The sequence below is a fragment of the Oreochromis niloticus genome, linkage group LG16 (assembly GCF_001858045.2).
Source record: "Oreochromis niloticus isolate F11D_XX linkage group LG16, O_niloticus_UMD_NMBU, whole genome shotgun sequence".
NCBI lineage: Eukaryota > Metazoa > Chordata > Actinopteri > Cichliformes > Cichlidae > Oreochromis > Oreochromis niloticus.
This window is the reverse complement of record NC_031987.2, coordinates 14,944,315-14,963,902: the sequence shown is the minus strand read 5'-3', so window position 1 is coordinate 14,963,902 and position 19,588 is coordinate 14,944,315. Positions and strand designations below refer to the sequence as shown.

At 38.4% G+C, this 19,588-nt stretch overlaps 2 protein-coding genes across 4 annotated transcripts in view; one reads left to right on the top strand and one right to left on the bottom strand.

The window, feature by feature from the left end:
- The window catches only part of LOC100705685 (coiled-coil domain-containing protein 148), a 27,947-nt gene extending 10,216 nt beyond the window's left edge, over positions 1 to 17,731 (top strand). For all 3 annotated transcript variants that reach the window (XM_019353025.2, XM_005452996.4, XM_005452997.2), the window contains exons 7-15: positions 2,144 to 2,239; positions 2,762 to 2,934; positions 3,464 to 3,602; positions 6,639 to 6,845; positions 11,898 to 12,038; positions 13,539 to 13,657; positions 15,719 to 15,836; positions 16,021 to 16,155; positions 16,707 to 17,731. In XM_019353025.2, coding sequence (XP_019208570.1) covers positions 2,144 to 2,239; positions 2,762 to 2,934; positions 3,464 to 3,602; positions 6,639 to 6,845; positions 11,898 to 12,038; positions 13,539 to 13,657; positions 15,719 to 15,836; positions 16,021 to 16,155; positions 16,707 to 16,850 — 1,272 coding nt within the window. In that variant the 3' untranslated portion in view covers positions 16,851 to 17,731. The remainder of the gene's footprint in view (positions 1 to 2,143; positions 2,240 to 2,761; positions 2,935 to 3,463; positions 3,603 to 6,638; positions 6,846 to 11,897; positions 12,039 to 13,538; positions 13,658 to 15,718; positions 15,837 to 16,020; positions 16,156 to 16,706) is intronic.
- Positions 17,560 to 19,588, bottom strand: upp2 (uridine phosphorylase 2). Its single transcript, XM_003447339.4, has 7 exons — positions 19,427 to 19,588; positions 19,168 to 19,282; positions 18,916 to 19,074; positions 18,691 to 18,805; positions 18,361 to 18,570; positions 18,128 to 18,274; positions 17,560 to 18,002 (listed from the first exon to the last, which is right to left on the bottom strand). The coding sequence occupies exons 1-7, from the start codon at positions 19,477 to 19,479 to the stop codon at positions 17,860 to 17,862; spliced, it is 942 nt and encodes a 313-aa protein (XP_003447387.1). The 5' UTR covers positions 19,480 to 19,588; the 3' UTR covers positions 17,560 to 17,859.

Genomic DNA, 19,588 nt, shown 5'->3' with positions numbered 1-19,588 from the left:
GAGTTAAAAAAAAAACACACTAAAATTGGCACAGAATTGGATGGTACTTTACAAAAAGAAATAGAAAGGCACAGTAGGCGACACTATACTTGTGTACAACTTTTAAAAATGTTAATACTGCTTTTAGCATTTCTAGATGTGGTTTGAATAATAATAAAATAGGAATAATAATTTGAAAATGAATATTAATAGGTTAAAGCTTCAACTATTTTCTCTTAACTTATTAAAAGAGATAACATAATGTTTTTGAACAACCTCAATTGTAATTGCCTTTCAGTAAACAAACCTTATAATTGTCCACATATGCATTCATGCATCTATAAAACCATTGTACTACTGCTGTTTATGTGAGTGACAGGTGTAGTTATATTGTAAGGCACATTCATTTTCATTCATTCCTTATAAGATAAGATAAGATAACCTTTATTAGTCCCACACGTGGGAAATTTGTTTTGTCACAGCAGGAAGTGGATAGTGCAAAAGTTATGAAGCAAAAATTAGAATACAATAATAATTATCTTCATCCCTTACAAAAGCATAAGAGCCATCAGACAGTTAAACAGTTTTATTCATTGTATTTGTCTTTTTCTTCTGTTCTGGAACACTAAGATCTCTTCCTTTTTTGAACATTTCTACTGATACTTTTATCTTGATATCAATAATGTACTGTATATTTTTACATTTTTGGGAGGTTTTTGCATTTTCAATAGCCCATCCGAATTCATGGCACATTTGAGCATTCCTGAGCAAGTCTTCAAGTCATTTCCTGCATACCGAAAATGATGGTGTTGGCTGATAAATGTTTAAAAAATATTTACAGTTATTTGGAAAAGAGAGGGGTTTTTTTCAAATCTTATGCAATGTTATGAAAAACTTTGTTTACCCTGACTGCTTCCATAGGAATTAAGAGGGTAAATAGTAGCCAGGTGTCATCGGCAAAAGTGAGCACCTTTATAAATGCAGAAGTAGTCTGAAGCAGGTCTTGCTAACATGCTAACAGGTCTCTGTTAGCATGTTAAATATTAAAGTTCATGACAGTACAATTAGAAAAAGACTGACCAAGTATGTCCTGTTTGGAAGGCTGCCAGTGGCTGTTAGTGAAAACCAAACACAGCATTTCAGCACATGGTTTGCAACTATGGGACCCTGGCACCTTGCAGTTATGGGTTTGAAGATGAAATCCTTTGCATACCAAAGTATACTAGAGTCAAATGTAAAGCATCTAAAGCTTGGCTGAAATTTGGTCATGGAACAAAACAATAATCCCAGGCACAGCAGCAAATCTCCAACAGAATGGCTGAGAAAGAAAAGAGTCAAAGCGCTGCAGTGGCCCACGCAGTCAAATTGCAGTCCAGTTCTCAACCCCACTGAAATGCTGTGGCATGACAAATGACTGCAAACCTCAAGGAACTGAAGCAACATTGTAAAAAAGAGTGAGCCAGAATTCCTTCAAAAATGACATGAGAGACAGACGGAGTCATACAGAAAAGGATTACTTTAATTTACTTCAAATTATTGCTGCTAAAGGTGGTTCTACGAGCTATTGAATCCTGGTGTTTAGTTCGTGTTTTATAGGAGTCATGTATAAACTCTCTTTTCACAAAACATTTGTCAGTATTCAGAGCATGGGTAGCTCTTTGAATTTGATGTCTATTTCCTTCTCCTTTTCAAATGCCTTATTGTTTGGTTGTTCACTAGGTGGGTGTTCATTGGGTGATATTGTCTACCAATATAACAAGTCATAACAGTATATTAATACAATCAGGATGATGTAGAAACATAATATTTGTATTTTTTGCTTCCAAAAAACACTTCACAGCTTAATATTTCTTAAACATTACCTTAGATGTAACTTCTCCTTTTAATTAGGCTCTTACAGTTTTAATAGGCCTAATTAGTGATTATTTTCTATTATTGCAGCAGTCTATCAGAAGTTCATAAATTTAGATGACCGAAAGAAAATATATATAAATATCTTGAGAGAGAGTTGTTCGTGGCAGAGGACTTCCAAGGTAGCCAGAGCAAGATTTGTAGTTCTGTTTTACCATTTTGTTTTGTCTTGACAACATAAGGTCAAACTGGCATGTTTGTTTTCTAACACTGTATTTAATACATTTTGATGTTTTCATCCTTGAACCAACAGATAAACTTTGTCAAAACACAACAAGATGACATTATTGCAAAACTTGATGCAGAGTATCTGGACCAGGAGAGAGAGATCGTAGGCCTTGGCCTGGAGGTTTGTTATTTTATGTAGAGAGATTGTCGATAATAGCATATCCTTTACCTTAATAAGTGATTGCTACAGTATGTCGCGAGAGAAAATTAACATTTCATTATGCAGGGAATGTCAAAGTTTGCTCCATCTGTTTATTTTGTTTATTTATTTTGAACTAAGTTAGACGTTTATTGGGTCATCGTTCTATTCTTCAGTAACCTCTTTACAGTCGTGCTTATATAACTGACTACTGAGATATGCATCCAACATGTTGATATTTAGAACACAAAGCTGAGTATTTTCACCACTATGCTTAACAGTTAGCAAGATGTTTGTTTTAGGAAATGCGTCTCCCTGTTTCTCCAAACACCCGTCCACAGCGTTAATTTTTGAACCCCTGCTTGAGGGGTTGTGTTTGCTTGTATTCATTTCAGATGTCAGTCAAAATATATGATAATCCCAAACTTTTATGTAAAACTGTATATATCAAGGATATAAAAAGTCTACAGACAACCTCAAAGATGGCCATATTGTCCTTCACAGAAATATCTCACTAGTACTTCAGATTATTTGGTGAACATTCCAGAAGAGGTTTTGAATTCAGACTGCCCTTATCCAGAGCTGAAGGACTCACTGATTGAAGCCTTTCACTCCCTATCAGAGAGATACCAGAGCAGGCTGCAAAGCCTCCAAGAACAACTGCAAAGGACAGACAGGTAGGTCTGAAGATGTCTGAAGATTTAAGCTTTGCTTTTTCTTTCTTATTTGCATAATTCAACGTTTTTACGCATTGCTGGATGAAATATATCGCTGGTTTTTACCGCTAACATGAAATAGGTGGCTGAAATAGGCTTTTAATGATCTTCAGCCTTTCATTTAGATAATTACATGCGGGAGCAGAGCTCTGCTGTAACTGGACAGATCAAGATGAAAGATTAAGAACTCAACAGGATATTAAAATCATATAGATGCATAGTCACTTCACTCTGCAGAAACAACCTTTTAAATAAGTATTTCTCACCAGGAGAGTGATTATATCAATATCTCCAAGCTACTTCAGAGCTCGATTTTTATTTACATACAGCTGTTTTTATATTATTGTTACACAGCACTGCTTTTTATCTGCATGTGCTATATGAAAATGCAATGCATTCAAATGAAGGTAGGGAAAGACAATTTTGTAGTGTTGCTTATCTGTTGCAGTGCTTTCCTTTCTGATCACTGTTTGTGTTGAAATTGTTTCAGGTTCTGTGGCTGGTGTGAGCACGATCATGAACACTTTAAGTTCACAGTGTCTAGGTATACTCATGACATACCCAACCACAGAGCCCTCTGCATGGATATGCTGTTGAGATTCTTTCCTGGGAAAAGTAGACAAGAGCTGGTAAGTACTTTAGGGGGAAATAAAATCTGAATTAATTGTTAAATTTATTTATAAATGGACAAACAGAAAAGCCAGCTATTTTTCTAATCAGAAAATAGGTAAAAATCTCAAAATGAACAAAATTTGATGGTTGATATTTTCATATGTAAAGACTTTTTGCATTAATTTCCTACAGGTTATGAGAGTAAATTGAGTATATTTGAGGTTTTTACACTATTTTACGACATTTTATTGACTAGAATAGTAGTGGCATAATAATAATAGCAGCAGAAGTCAAAAATAAAATAAATAAATAAATAGTTGTAGTATAATGTAATTGATCTGGTGAAGCAATGATCACCTTTGAAAAGAAGTGTATTCCTCCTCATACAGTTAGAGTCCCTCCTTGAAGCCAACCTGTGCAACCACAGTCTGGTGTGCTGACCACAGAACAACTGAGCATCACGTGTCTTGCTCAAGCCCAAAATGTATCTTTGGGTAAATTGGTCCCCAGGTTTGAATGATTGGTCACTTTCCACCAAGCATCATTTTATTATTTCTTTTTTCTTTACTACACACAAAACAAACACATACATGCTCTCTTACATGCATTTGCCATAAATTAAGACATTAACTTTCCCACACACCCATCTAAAAATGTACTTTACTCCCCTGTGAGAAGCAGCCCCACAGTGTGAGTCCCAAGCTCCCTGATCAATGTAGCTTAGTACCCTGAACCCAGCAGTGAGACACATAGATAAGCCTGGACAATGATCTGCTCAGCACGCTGCAGGATATGCCATGTCACCCACTGTGGACAATTTGCTCACGCCACCGCCTAGCATCACCATGACAACCGCCAGACCCTCTCTCCGTCCTCACCATCACCCAGAGACCTGTCCTCATATCAGTTCCAGCTGGGTGCTGCATTTAGAGCTGTGATCGTTCAGCCTTAGGGGAGTCTTGCAAGGAGGAGAGATGTCTTTCTCCATGCCCCTCACCCAGAAACATTCCCAGAGTTGGACTAATTCAGCTATTAGTCATAATTAGACTGGCTTGCGTGCAGAGGATAATCAGTGAGAGCTATAGATTGATTTGCTGAAACCTCTCTGATTACACTCACAAATGCTATTCTGCCATCAGCATGTGGAAAAAAGAAATCTTGATTTTATTCAGAGTTTTTGGCTTTTTCTCTATCTGATATCTAAATGAAATCAACCAAACAAGTATGTCTTTGATTATATCCAGTAAACTAGTAAAATGGTCCCCCTAGCTGAACTCAGCTCTGCCTGACTGGCATGTGTGTGATTTGTGATATTTTGCGTGTATTTGTTTAAATGAAATCCCATTAGCACTCCAGACAAATTGGTGACTTGGAAATTCTATAGTTAGCATTTTAATCACAATTTAATTATATTTCTATGGAGTCAGCATCTTAGCCCTAATGTTTCTTATGTTGTTTTCCACTTTAGAGCATTGAAGCCTGTTCTTGTTTGAGCTATGGTATTCTGCTCACCTGCCGTTAAATTTGATCTCTGTGCAGTCATTTCAGGATGATAGCATCATTTTCTGTTGCTTTTGTCAGTCAAGTTTTAGCTGAATAGAAGGTGTGAGACAAATGGTTTGTGGTATGTAACAATTTAAGAGCCTTGGTGATAAAAGCAGCCTAAATGTTTTCAATTTCTTGCACTTCTTCTTTTTCTTCCTCTGATCCTGTAGAAAAATATCCAAAGGAAAATAGGGGAAGTGCAGAAGGTTTATTACTTTTCTCTTTTAACCTCAAGATATTTTAAATATATCATATCTTGCAGTAGTTTATCCCACCATAGCCTTCAGTTGATATCCAAGTGACTATCCCTATCTCAGAAAAGTGTCACTTTAATCTGTATATGGTAATTTCTTGTATTTTTTGGTGACCTAAAGTAAAACCAGCATGTCACTTTCACAATCAGGTGGTTGTACTCCAGCCAGCTATAAGTGGAGATCTCCCTCTGCTGGATGGGGCAATTAAATGTCTATTATCTTTGTACCAGCAGAGAATCAGCAGGATTTCATTGTATTAATATAGTAGTAATAATAATATTCCATGCTAATAGTAAAAATTATTCATACCTCTTTGTACTTCTGAGTTTATATGGCCATTATTTATTTCACATTCTCCTCCAGGAAACCTTACTCTGCAGAGGAAATGTGAATGCAGCAGCCGAACTAGGTGCTGGTACACTCTAAGTGTATACTGCAGACACAGTGCGGTGGATGCATCCACACAAACTGTGAGTGCAATGGATGAAGTGCACCCAAGCCTGTGCACAAGCATGCAAGCATATATGCACATATCTCAAAGGCTCATGCTTAGTCTTTACTTCAAACCACAGTAAAGGCAGGGACAAAAAGAGAAAGTGAAGAACAAAGGAGGTGGGGGGGGCTTTTCCTCAAGTTCTAAAGTTGTGTATTAATAAACAGGATTTGCTTGACTGCCTCTGGCGCTTCTGTTCCGTTGGCAGGTCTGTCAGCTCACTCATTTTCAATAAAACCATTCAGCCGTCTAATGCCTTCCCACCGTCAGTTAGCCACTATTAGCCCATAGATGAATATCATTCCCTCGGTTCCAATGAAGCAGCCAAGTGGTGCAGCCTCTGTGAGCGCTGACACAATGATGAATAGCTACAGGCAGCCCTCACACAGAAAGGAACTGTTTTCCTGTAGGACATTTCACAGCCAGGAGAGAGAGACCATTTTATACACCAGCAGAGTTAGATCTGACACAGAGTTGTCCCTATGGTCCTGCTGCCATTATTGTAGAGTGTTGTAACAAAGGGAAGTTTTTGGTTTCCCATTAGCATATTGTTAATTTGGTGCAACACGATGCATAATATATCAGAGTTGCCGTTTGGGCTGTGGTGCTTTAGTTTTGAAGCACTATGATCACAGTGTCATCTTCCAGTTTTTTTTTCTGACTCTGTTTATAATTGTGCCTGATACATCTGTACAGTTAAAACATTTTTTTTGCCACCCCACATACAAACAGTACACAGTCCATTCTCATTCTTCTTCCAGCTGGAGCATGAATGTGTGTGGGACTTGCAGCGCTTCACCCAGGCGCAGCTAAGAGCAGTGCCCCAGCAGTGGCAGCGAGACCGTGAAGAACTCCTGGCCCGAGCCCAGGTCACACTGCAGGAGGCAAAACATGCCCACCAGGAGGAGCTGGAGCTACACAGAGACCGCCAGAACCAGCAGGACATTTGCTTGCATCTCAGAGAAAAAGTTTGTGTCTCTTTTATACCTTTGAATCTTCAGTTGTTGCATTTTTGAGATACACTGAAATCTACTTTTGCTGCCAGAATATACGTTTTCCTCATATATATTTAGTGTATGCTATATATTTAACATAACATCTTTTTTCCTATATTCCTTTCAAGCTATCTCATGTGCAGCTGTGATAGTGTGAAGTTTGAGGGAGCAGATTGCCTGCTTGTGTACAGTATATCTCCTGATGAGGCTGTATATTACGCCAGGCTGCCTGACAGCATCTCTTGCTTTAGCTGCCACTTGGGATGGGCTGTGAATGCAAACAAGCTAATAAGAATGGTCTTGCAAACATGATGTTGCTGTCTCCGAGGGGTGCTAGTTCACATTCGCACAACAAACAAGTTACTCATGTGAACAAATCCATGTGGTGTTGATGTAGCACCAAGTTGCTTATGTCCTGTGGCTGTTTGGATAAGACACTGATGTATGAGGTAGGGCTGGTGGGAGCCGACAACACTGAATCTCATTTTGTCAAAAAACACCACAGAGGTTGTTTTTCTGCTGTTGGTTTGCAGATGCAAAGTTCTTGGATTGTTTTCTGTGCAGATCTGTGAATTCTTCCCTCTTGGCATGAATTCATTCTTTCTGTTTTCAGTGTTTTAACTCTATATTACCCCAATTTTGGTATCTTGTTTCGAAAGTTCTTATGAGACTGATCCTGATCCTAACAACCACAATATATAATTGATAACTAGAGCCCAGCCGATATATATTGGCGAGAGTGGTGTATTGCCCGATAATTGGTATTTGCCTTTATATCGGTACATTTAAAACTGATAAATGAAAATTTAAAAAGTAAAAGAAGAGATGGAAGAAACTCTCTGTTCTATGAATGTGGATGTTGCATAATTTGTCCACCAGAGGGCACTCTGCAACTTTCAAGATTATTTTCAAACAACATTTTCATATCATCCTAGTTAGGACTCATAAATCGCTACAGTTACCAAATATTATAGGGGAAAAACAATATAAAAAAATATCGGCCAAAATAGGTCAGGTTTGTAAATCACCGAAGACTGTATCGGTCTTAAAAAAAAAAAGTCTGTATCGATGTAGCGCTTTGAATAACAATCTCCACCCCTTTCCTTCTGCTACCTGCCAGTAGATTATTTTTCACTTTGTCTCACACTGAAGAGTTGAAATGTTTTCTATACAAAAGTTTGAAAGATAGTACATTCTCCTAAAACAAACTAAAAAACTCCCAATTTTTTATTTTAATGCCCTTCTAAATAGTACATACTTGATGTGTCTTCAAAATGTATCTTCCTAAACTTAAAGCAAAAGTTGGGGAATTGAAGACTCACTGTCAGTAGGTTATTATTTTTTTCATATGGAGTGTAATTTAAATGGTGGATGTGCACATATTTGAGTTTGCGTGGAGGCTTAGATGGATTCTTGTTTTCATTCAGTCTTTCTTTCCACTGCCTTTATCATCACTGCACAGTGACACTGCAGCGAGGCAAGATGGATTCTCCTTCCGATGCGTCTGCCTCTTTAATGCTTTGGTTTCTGCAGCTGCTCCCTCTGATCCAAACAACTCCCCTGACTCTACTGTGAGTCATCCCTATTGTATTTAGTGTGCTGTGTAGGAAAATATGGTAGCAGAAACTTGCATATTGGAGCTGGCAGTAAAATATAAATAAATGAATGAATCAAAATGTATATTTTATGGAGGGCTAACGGTCATCATGATCTATAATTCAAGAGCAGTCCATCCTCTTTTCTTTTCTTTTTTAACAGTACGATTGTTTTTTTCCATATAGGGGTAATCTGATGGAAACAGATGGAAAGCACAGTTTCAAAAAAGACAACAGATACTCTTTGGAAACAGCTTACTGTGAAAAAAAATTATAAAATCAAGATTTCAGTGATGGTACTTTTTGGTTAAGGCGGTAGAGTAAGTGCCTACTTGTTACTTCCTTGGGTTTCCACATCTCATCTTCTCCATGGGTTCAGATGAGCGCATACACACAGGACAGTTTTTGGTCAGGGCCGGTCTGATTCTGACCTCATTATAGTGAGCGAGGTTGTGTGCTGCCATCCCACTCAGACACTCTTCAGGGAATAGTGCAGTGGGAAGAAATCAAGGGTAATTGATTTTAGAGTTTGCTTGAACTCTGTTCTAGAAGGGGCAAGGATGTCACACAGGCCACATAAGACAGTCTAAATTCATGTGTGTGCACTCAGATGAGATTACTGATCATATAGCAGTTTCTGAAAGCGCTCCAGATGTGAAATTGTATAAGCTGTGGTTGCTTTAAAATAAAAAGATATTTAAGATAACTAGTCAACATTACATGCATGAGACCCAGCTCAAAATCGTTCCATTTTATCACTGAAAGACAGACTCTTCTTTTCAAATCATCATCCGTTTGTTCTGGCTCTTGTAATTAGCTCGTATTGTTCTCTGTGTTACTGTTAATTCCAGCCTTTTATTGTGTCCTTGCTTTCATTTTACCTCCCACTTATATCTCGCTCCCAGGCATATTTGATGAGTGATTGTTTTTTTTTGTCCACATGAGTAAATAAAGCCTGGAGGGATGACAGATTGTTGCAACATGCTCAGGTGGGAAAGGGATGAGCAGGCCAAAGGACAAGCGGCACTACAAACGAAAGAAGAAAGATTTCACAAAACCGGAGGTTTTCTTTTACAGCCAGCACTCTTTTTTTTCTCTTCCCCCTCCCACCTTATCTCCAGAGTACTTCACCAAACAAACATCACTGTTATAGATTAACTTATGGCCACATTATTTATGTGCTCTTCCTACTGTAATCAGGATATTCTCTAGGCTCTGTGTGAGAAGATCGCCTGTCATCGAGTCAGTCATTTAGTGGCTGCCAAGTCTCTCTGGTGGCCAGATGAAAACAACTGTGGAGTTGAGACAGTGTGTGGGCTCCACAGTGGTTCAGCTGACAACTCTCTGAGGAGTTAATTACGCATATGTCTATAATTTTTCCTTTGCACAGTGATGTACCTGTTCTGGAACTCGGGAAAATTTTCATTGTCTTGGCTGTAAAAATACAACAATAATTGCATAGTTTCATTTTTGTCATCTTGTAATGGACTTCAGCTCTTGTCCCTTTAAAGATTCTGTAAATTTCATGTATCATTAACGTCACTCAGCAGAGTGTTCCCGCATAATAAGGAGTAATGCTATTCTCGCTTCTGTTTGTTGCAGTAATTCACAGCGCTGATGATTTTATGGTTTTTGATTTTTTTTTAAGCCTAATCTGCTTCCATCAGCTGTTATATATATTAAATAACTTGCAATAGAAAGTTATGATGGCTGCTGCAATGCCGGCTGACAAAAGACATTTAACTGTACAGTTATATTAACAAAAGCTTTGAGCCAGCTGCAGTGCTCCGATAAAAAGACTATCATTCTTTTGTTATTCTGACATCTCTGCAGTCTTTTTTGTGCTACCATGAAAAAGGATGGTTTCCCATTTCCATTTGAATTCACAGAAAATGAGATTCCAGTGACAAATTACTGTAGACTGTACATAATGACCATTTTATTCTCTTTGTGCTACCTAAAATGCCTCTTCATTCCTGCCTAAACAAGAAATCTTGCAAAACACATTCAGACACTGGGGGTCTTGGAGTTTTTAAAGAAACATTTAAAATTGTTCTGTGACCTGAGTGTATCAAAATATATGTACTCCCTACAGACCTGCCTATATTGCATACAACTTGCAGGTATCTTATATTGGATAGGTTGAACTTGATGGATAGTTTAATTATGTGTACTTGTTTAGCTGAGAAAATATGCCCACTAAAGTTTCATTGGGCATCTTGTCAGACTATGCCAAAATTTGAAATTTTTTTGCATGGGTGTAAGTGTTTGCTTGTATGAACACCAGAAGTTATTCAAATCATTACTGTGACCTTTCACAACCACAGGATTATACTAAACAAGGCAATAATGGAAACTGTTTAAATAACAAGCATGCACATAGCTATGAGGCAAGAATGAAGAGGAGGAAGAGGAAAGTAGTAGCCAGGATAGTAGAGAGCCTGGTACTAATTAAAAAAAAGAAAAGTTAACTTTAAAAAAGTGTCCAGAAGCAAAAAAAAAAAAAAAAAAGACTGAATACTGCCAATAATCATTTATTATCCACTCACCATTACTGCCACTACTTAGGCAGGACCTATAATATTTTCTTACGTATCCAGGTTCAGTAATACTGAGAACTCGAAACATCTGCAGGAAATAATTTTAATTGTAGAGTTTTCTAAAGAATAACCATGTTGTATTTCCATCTTTAGCACTGCTAAATAGAAGTGGATTAGAGGCTGGAGTGTTTAAATTCTTCTCTCAATCTCACAGCTGCTGCTTTCTCTCAGGCAGACATCATGTATGATTAACTTGATGATACTGCTGGTGCTAATGTGTGTGTGACCATGTTAATTTGCAGTTCATCCCTTTGGAGATTCCTAAGCTCTCCTCTGATAGATCTGTAAATCTGTCTGCCTGGTCAGAATTCAACACTTCAATACCCGGCATGCCACAGAGAGGCTGCTGCATAACGAACCTGTCACTCACTCCCCTGCAAATGTTTGTGGGTATGTGTGTGTTTGAAAAGTTAAGACGGTCTCTTTCCAAATATCTAGCTGGGTGAGTGAGGATTGCTATTGATTTTCTTTTCTTTCTCAGCTAAAACTTGAAAAATCTCTACGTTTTTAACTCTGGAGGAGCTTCTGTGTAAATATAATTGATCTAAATTGCAGAATAAAGAACCATTTTCAACACTAGGATACGTTTTGTTTTAGTGTAGGGCTAAAAACGCAAGGGTTTTCTTTATGATTCATTGTTTAGAGGGGCCTGAGGGGGATCTAGAAAAGTGTGAAAAGCAGTTTTGGCACCTCCTCTGGAGTTCGTGCCACAATTTGGCAGCTGGTTGTCTCCGTGTGAATAATTCTTTCAAAACAGTTGCTGATAGACAAGAATCTGCCCTTTTCTTTTCTCCTTCATCCCTTATGTGTGTCTGCATGTGCATTTGTAGTTGCAACAGTGGCGAGCCCAGCAGGAGGAGGTAGCAAAGCTTGAGGCAGCAATAGCAGCCAGACAACAGGAGGAAGAAGAGGAGAGGTTAAAGAGGGAGCAAGAGAAGGACGCCTCCATCAGGTTGCAGCAGAAAGAAAAAGTAAACACTTCTTCACCCTTATAACAAATGTTGTTATGGGTTTGTTAAATCCTGGGACATTTGCTTATTAATGTCTTACTTTTGCATGTGTAAAGCCTTAAATCACCTTAGCTTATATTATATATTTTATTAAAGCAAGCATTTTTCTAGATGATAAATGCTACCTTTTGGTAGGTTAGTGTTTGTGCGAGTAATCCCTTAAAGCCAAAACTCAAAGCTAGATATTTTTGTTCTACTGTTGAACTGTATCATAACAATAAGAGCAGAGATCCTTAATATGGTCGTCTCAGGCACACAACTCTGCTGTTTGTGAAGGGCAGCCAATCAGGAGAAGTTTGCCACTATGGCCAGCTTTCAGGAAAGAGGAGCTAAAAGTAGCTTGTTTAAGACAGTACACAGGATAAACTGAGCATCACAAACAAGACCATATGTTTGTTAAAGAGGAGCTATTTTTAACTGTGACTCATGCAACACTGCCCCAGCAAAGGCCAAGAATAAAAATATGGAAGTGAAAGGCCCACTTTAATTGTTCTTGTGGGATAAAATGAGTATGAATTCTTATGCTTTACTGTGGTGCGTTCCGTCCACTAACATGCACACATGCAATCAAAAACAAAGGACTGCCAACAGCAGGAAAGCTCAACTATGTAGCAGACAATGGGGATTAGTTTAGGTTTAGATGAGTGTTTACAGTGTGCCACACACAGAGTATTGATTTCACAGTGAAGCAAGTACTCTCAAAAGCATCAAATCGTTTTGGATGTGCGCTCGTTCTAAAACCTTTTCATGTGTATGAACAGATGAGTGTATGAATGACTATTCAAGGAATGAAATATCACTGAATGCCTACAAAACAACCACTGAAAGTAATTGTCTCTTTCTTTTAGAAGTACTAGAAATGCTGTAGAGTTTCTTTGGGTAAATAAAAATGTATTGTATTTAAGGACTTTAGGAATGAATAAAATAAAAGAATAATTCCACCATGGCAGGGTTTTTGATGTAGGTAGTTTGGTTTTTAAAAACAATTCACCGCATTCAAATTTCTTGCCATTTATGGCTCCAGAATCTGAATGATTTAATTGTGGGCATGCATGGATATCAAATTGAAAGCACATTGTGGATATAATTACATGGGTATTTTGATTATTCACTTTAGTTATTGAACCCACAGGTACGACAGACCAGAATATGTGTGTGTGTGTGTATGTCTGACTGTTTAATTAAATCTCTCCTCAGGGGTCTGCTAGGCGAGTATAGGCAACCTGAGACATTCTGATTAATGAGAACATTTAGGCCTCATTGGATTCCATATAATTTAGCACAATAGTCTGGCAGACGTTGAAATATCATCTCATTCTCTCTATTTACACTTATCTGATTCCCGCTCTGTCTCAATCAATAGGACATGATGATCCTAAGAGTTTCCGAGGGAGTCAACTTAGTGGAAGTGTAGCCACTGTTCTTGTTCAGTTTTAGTCTTTGTTGATTTTTTCCCCCCAGGTCAGACAGTTTTATTTAAAGCAGCAGAAGAGGAGAGAAGTGCTGGAGCAGAGGGATCAAGAGAGGCTTGCTAATCTAAGAAGCGTCATGGAAGAACAGGCAAAGCGAGATAAGCAGAGGTGAGTGTTGCACCATGGGACCTTGAGTTTTCGGCGCTGCCAAGTGCATCAAGGTTGTTAAAGGCACCCTTAGAATTTCTGAATTACTCAAAACAGCCATGACATGTTTTTAGTCAGCCACTTTATGCGTGCGATTTGGGCGATCACTCACAGGAATTCACAGTGTCGTCCAAAATTTACAAGTGACCTATGTCTATTTCACATTCTGTTTAAAAATACATTTGAGTAAAAAGTGGAATCTAGCATGCTGCATTTTATTATTATGTTATTATTATTATATTATGTATATTTGAAGAAATACAGTTACTAAAGAAACAGCCTGAAATTATTTTTACATAATTTCCGTTGTAAGCAGTGAGTGACAGAGTTTACTCAGGAGTATTAACAGGAAATTATTACCATTTCACCTTCATTTGTATCATGTATCATTAGTCAGTCTTTTGATTGACTAATTAAATAATACGCTTTGGAACTTTCATGGACACAAAACTTATGAATACAGTGTCTATATTTTTTCTTCTTTACATAGTCTTATCCTTCCATCAGCCCACTGTGTGCTGTGTTTGCAATATAATATTTATACATACACTCTGTGGTCACTTGGTATTAGGTACACTTTTTTCTGTACCTGGGTTGAACCGCTTTTTTACCTTCAGAACTTTGTTAATTCTTTATGGCATAGATTTAACAAAGTGCTTGAAGCATTCTCAGAGATTTGGGTCCATATCGATATGTTAGCGTCACACAGTTGCTAGTTGGCTGCACATCCATAATGTGAATCCTCTGTTCCACCACATCCTAAGTGTCTTCTATTGGATTGATATCTGGTGATTATGGAGGCCATTTGAGTATAGTGAACTCAATCTTGGTGAGCCAGTCCAAATTCTAGCCTCGGGTTCATGTTCTTAGTAAAAGGAGAGGCACTCGGTGTGCTCTTCTGTTGCTGTAGTTCATCTGCATCCTCTTTCAATGTGTGTTTGCATTCGGAGATGCTCTTCTGCATACCTTTATGCCAGTGAGTGGTTATTTGGATTGATGATGCATTACTATGAGCTCAAAAGCAGTTTTGCCATTCTCTTCTCACCTCTGGCATTAACAAGGCGTTTTCGCCCAGAGAACTGGCACTTACTGCGTATTTTCTCATTTTCAGACCATTCTCTGTAAATTCTATGGTTGTGTGGGCAAATCCAAGTGCATCAGCAGTTTCTCAAATACTCAGACATCCCATCTGGCACCAAGAGGAATGCCATGTTCAAAGTCACTTAAATCAGTGTTCTTGCCCGTTCTAATGATTCGTTTAAACCTCAGCAGGTCATCTTCACCGTGTCTACATGCCTAAATGTAGACATGTAGCTGTGACTCATGTGAGTAGCTGATTAGATGTTTGTGTTAATCAGCTGTTGAACAGGTATCTATTATGTATTAGTGTATATCAATCATAAAATATTCACTGAATACACAGGAATATGTACTGCTAAATGAAAAACATAGTATTAATCAGAAATCACTGCTGGTTGTAGTTTCTTAAATTATAAGAATGCTCTGATAACAATGTAGCATCACAACTACTTTCTCTGAATATTTGCAACTTTCTAACACCTCCGTGCTCGACCCTTGCTGAGTCGCTGGAGATGTCGCACCTCATCAGTGATGCGGGGTCAGTCAGACGTGAGCACACTGGAAACTTTCAACAGGAAAAATAATGTCTCAGACTAATGTTAACTTGCTGCTGAAAAATAAAACTTGCCTTTAAAAACATTCTCTTGCGTGGTGTGTTTTCCATTTGATTCCTCTGCAGACACACACTCACATTGAATCCGTATAATGTTGTTGACTTTGGCTGTGAGAATGAATTCACATGCGAAAGGGATTCATTGAGGGGCTGAGACAGAGATAAAAGCAGGTGTTGGGAGAGGTGCTGCACTCTGGCAGCACCGTAGAGCCCTCCACAGCCTGGAGGTCTGCTGTGTCAGGAGCAATACGTAATGTTGATTGTGGCAGTGGCAGAGGAAGAAAGGGATTGTTTAGGTCTGATGTCCACACTTTTTCTTCTTCCTCTAGGGTGCAGTTTCGGGCAGATATGCTACAACAGCGACGGCTGGAGAGAGAGGCGCGGGAGCTTGAGCGGCAGAGAGAAGAAGAAGAGAGACAGAATCGTCTGGAAGCTCTTAGAAACCAGGTGGAGCATTATCTGGTCTTTCAACCACTTGGATTAGTTCTGTCAGTGGAAATAACTCACAAAGGAAAAAAACTGGACTCATCCTTATCTGAGTAAAGGCATCACTGCCACCTTATGGCAGTAAGTAAAAAGACAATTGTATATTATTAGTAAATCCAGTGTATATTTTTCTTATTTATCTAAGGTTGGGGTGGTGGCAGAGGCAGACCCAGAGAGGATGATGGCAGACACGGAGGCTTGGAAGTGTCGACACTTGAATGTAAACGAGTTTGAGCTCCAAAAGCCTCTCTACAGTATAAACACGTACACAGACACACAGGTGAGGCATGATAGGATCTGCCCTCCTATAACCACTTTCTTTGCAAAGTCTCTAAAGCTGCATGATCATTTGCCCCTGTCCTCTTATCTATGCTCTGTATGTATTGAGCCTACATGACCTCTTGCTCCCTCACTCACGTTTCCTTCGTTACATTAAGTCACATAAGTTTCAATTACTTTTGGGTGACCCATGCACTAGAGGAAAATTATGTAAGCTGGGTGACTGGCCAAACAGTGTTTGTCCTCATTTCAAAAGAGTCTTAATTTCAAGGCCACCAAAGTCAGTCAGTGAACTGTAGAGTCTGTGTGTGGTTTTGTTTTAACTGTAGAGAACAGGTTAGGATTTCGGTATTGTGTAATATAGGTATTGACTAATGATTGTCAGACTGTGATGCTTTTCTCTTCTGGCACCAAATGATGATGAATTAATGATCAACCCTTATGTCAAGTATTAAATGTGTAGTGATCCATTAAAAACAGCAAAGGTTGCATAGAGAATGGAATGTAAAACAGCTGTGTTTATTTAAAAAAAAAACCCCAACTATCTTCCAGATTGTGTCTGATCCAAGAGTGCGGGTTGAGCAGGCTCTGCGGGAGGCCGGTCTACACCAGAGTCAGTATGCCAGAGAGGTTCTGTCTGTCATCGAGCCCCCCAAACCACCTCGACGTGACACAAGGTCCATACTTAAATTCTGACCCAACTTTTGATTAAGTCATCTTATGAAGTCCCACTCTTGTCCCAATATTAAACAGCATATGGCTTATGATGAATTTGCTTCATGTGTAAGAATTTTTCATGGTTTTTAATTAAGAGTGCTTACAACAGCTGCAGTTCTTACAAAGTAGTTTTTTTTAACTACAGTATTGTCCTCCAAATGACAATTACAATTACTAACTTGTAGATTTTATACATGAGAAATACATACAGTATCTCTGAGTGCTGGCAAATGCATTCAGCAAAGAAAAAGACAAATCAATCTTTAGTCACGGACTGCATTTTAGGGTGGGTCGTATTTGCATAAAAAAATCTTGTGTTGCAGAAGCTACTAACATCCTCAAATATTTGATAGCGCATTCACTAAAATACACTGCTGGAAGTTCTAATCTAAAAGAAATTGCTGAATAATTTTCATCTAAAAAAGCATGTAAGAAGGTGTTTTTTAACCACTGTCACTGGTGTCTCTTTTTGTAGCAACAGATAGTTATTTCTCACTCTAAAATGACTCGAGGCTCCTCAAAGATCAGTTTTAGAACCACTTATTGCTTGAAAAGCCAAAAAAAAAAAACAAGACAATTCAAAGACTCCAAATCTACAAAAATGTCCAGACGTGATATTTTTATTTCAATTCATTGAAGTGTGTTTCTTGGTCTTAAAAACATGCCCTTAAAATTCAAAGTAATCTCCTTTCTTGCTGGACTGTAATTCCAGCTTCGGCAGAGATAAACATGGAGATCAAGATACAGAACATATCATTTTGAAGATTTTACAAGTATATATTTCTGGATAAATATAGTAGATATAATACATACTTACACATATACTCTATAAGCATACATGCAACACGCTTAATATTTTAGTGTCAAATAAATCATAAAAAAATCTTAATGTATAACTTTTAAATATTTCAGTATTAACATTTTAAGTACAATATATATACATATCCACGAGTCAAAACTATGTACATGCTACAGGGCGACTGGGTTGTTAGATAATATATCCCAGGCGTTTCTTGATAAAATGGGCCACCAGGATTTGAGGTCTCTGCTGATATTCCACCAGAACATCATGGGATGATGTGATCTGGTCCCCCTCAAAGCGATTCAGCAATGTAACGCATACCACAGCTCCTGGAGAGTGAAATGAGAGTTTTTAGAATAGTGCAGTTTGTCAAAATCACAAGTAGAAGATGTACTTTGCAGCGATCAGAAGGTTTTGCCATCATACAGTGTTTGCTTTGTTAGAAAAATAATACCTTTGAGACCACAGACACGGCACATAGCAGCAAAAACAGTGGACTCCATTTCAATATTCCTCACTCCGGCCTCATAAGCTTTCCTCAGATACTCCAGTTTCTCTTCTTGAGAGAAGGAGCACAGAGCTCCATCCAGTCGGCCCTGACCTACAGAAACAGAGAACAGGATTTGTCAGGGGATGACAACTAGGAATTACAAATAAATGTTTAATGGAATTCTGTTCATACTGTACCTTCGTAGAAGTCATGGGTGCACATGGTGTTTCCGATCACTGTTGGAAAAGTTTGAAGCTCAGAAGAGCACTGCAGAAGCTCGTTGGCCACTCCCTCATCCAGCTCAGTGTTCCTGGTGATAACTTTACCCAGAACGACCTGTTCAAACTGGGGGCGGAAAGAGTAGTCCACTGCTTTTTCCGTGATCACCACGGTCCCTGGAGTCAGACCTGTAGATGACACAGGGCATAATTTTCTTACATACTTTAAGAAGAGTATTGGATTAATGACTTGAACAACTTGTTTCACTGCATGTAAAACTTTCTCATATTAAAATCTAAAAGACTTACCGACTCCACCAGACGTTCCCAGGCGAAACAAAACCACATCACGGCACTGGGCATGGTGCAGGAGCTTGATGAGCTCATGCAACATGATGGAGATTGATGGGACTCCCATGCCATGCTGTATTATATACACAGTGGGCAGAAATTAAGTTTTCTAATCCGTAAAATACTTTTTCGTAACAACATTTAAAGAACACTTCCACCCACAGAAAATAATGAAATACCTACACTTATAGAGAGAACTGGTCCCACTTTGTACATGCAGTAGCGATCAGTTCCCTCACAGATATCTTTGACGTCTCCTGGGTTCCCTGGCAGTTTCAGCTCCTGATGGATGAACTGGGCGAAAGCCTTCATTCGGTTTGCACTGCCACCAACACACACAAACTGTGGGAAACAGAGAAAAACAGAGGACTGTTGAATTGTGTTTTAGAGCTTTTAGAAAATGGTTTTATTTAAACTGGACTTTTTTTTACAAACCTTAATATCTCCAAACATTTCAGGGAGGTTGTGAGTCTTAGTGCTCAGGCTGAAGTGGTAAAGAATGTCCTCTTCCATGGTGTCCAAATTGGGATTGTTCACTTGGACCTGTTCTCTGAGTGGATTGTAATGCATTTTAGTTCATGAAGAGAGGTGAATTGACAATAAGTATATGTGCATGGATTAAATATATATTAAAACAGTGACATAAGTTTAAAGAAAAGCATCAAGAAATACTGTTTAAAATGCCAATACTTACTTTATATACTCATCCTCCTCATTCCCCATGTGGTTCAGAAGTATCGGTGCCATTACTGCAGCATACACTTGGAAATTAAGTTTTAAAATGTCTCAAAAGTTGCTGCGAAACCTTCAAGTGCTTTCAGTTACTGCTTTCCAAATATGAGTCATATTAGACTGT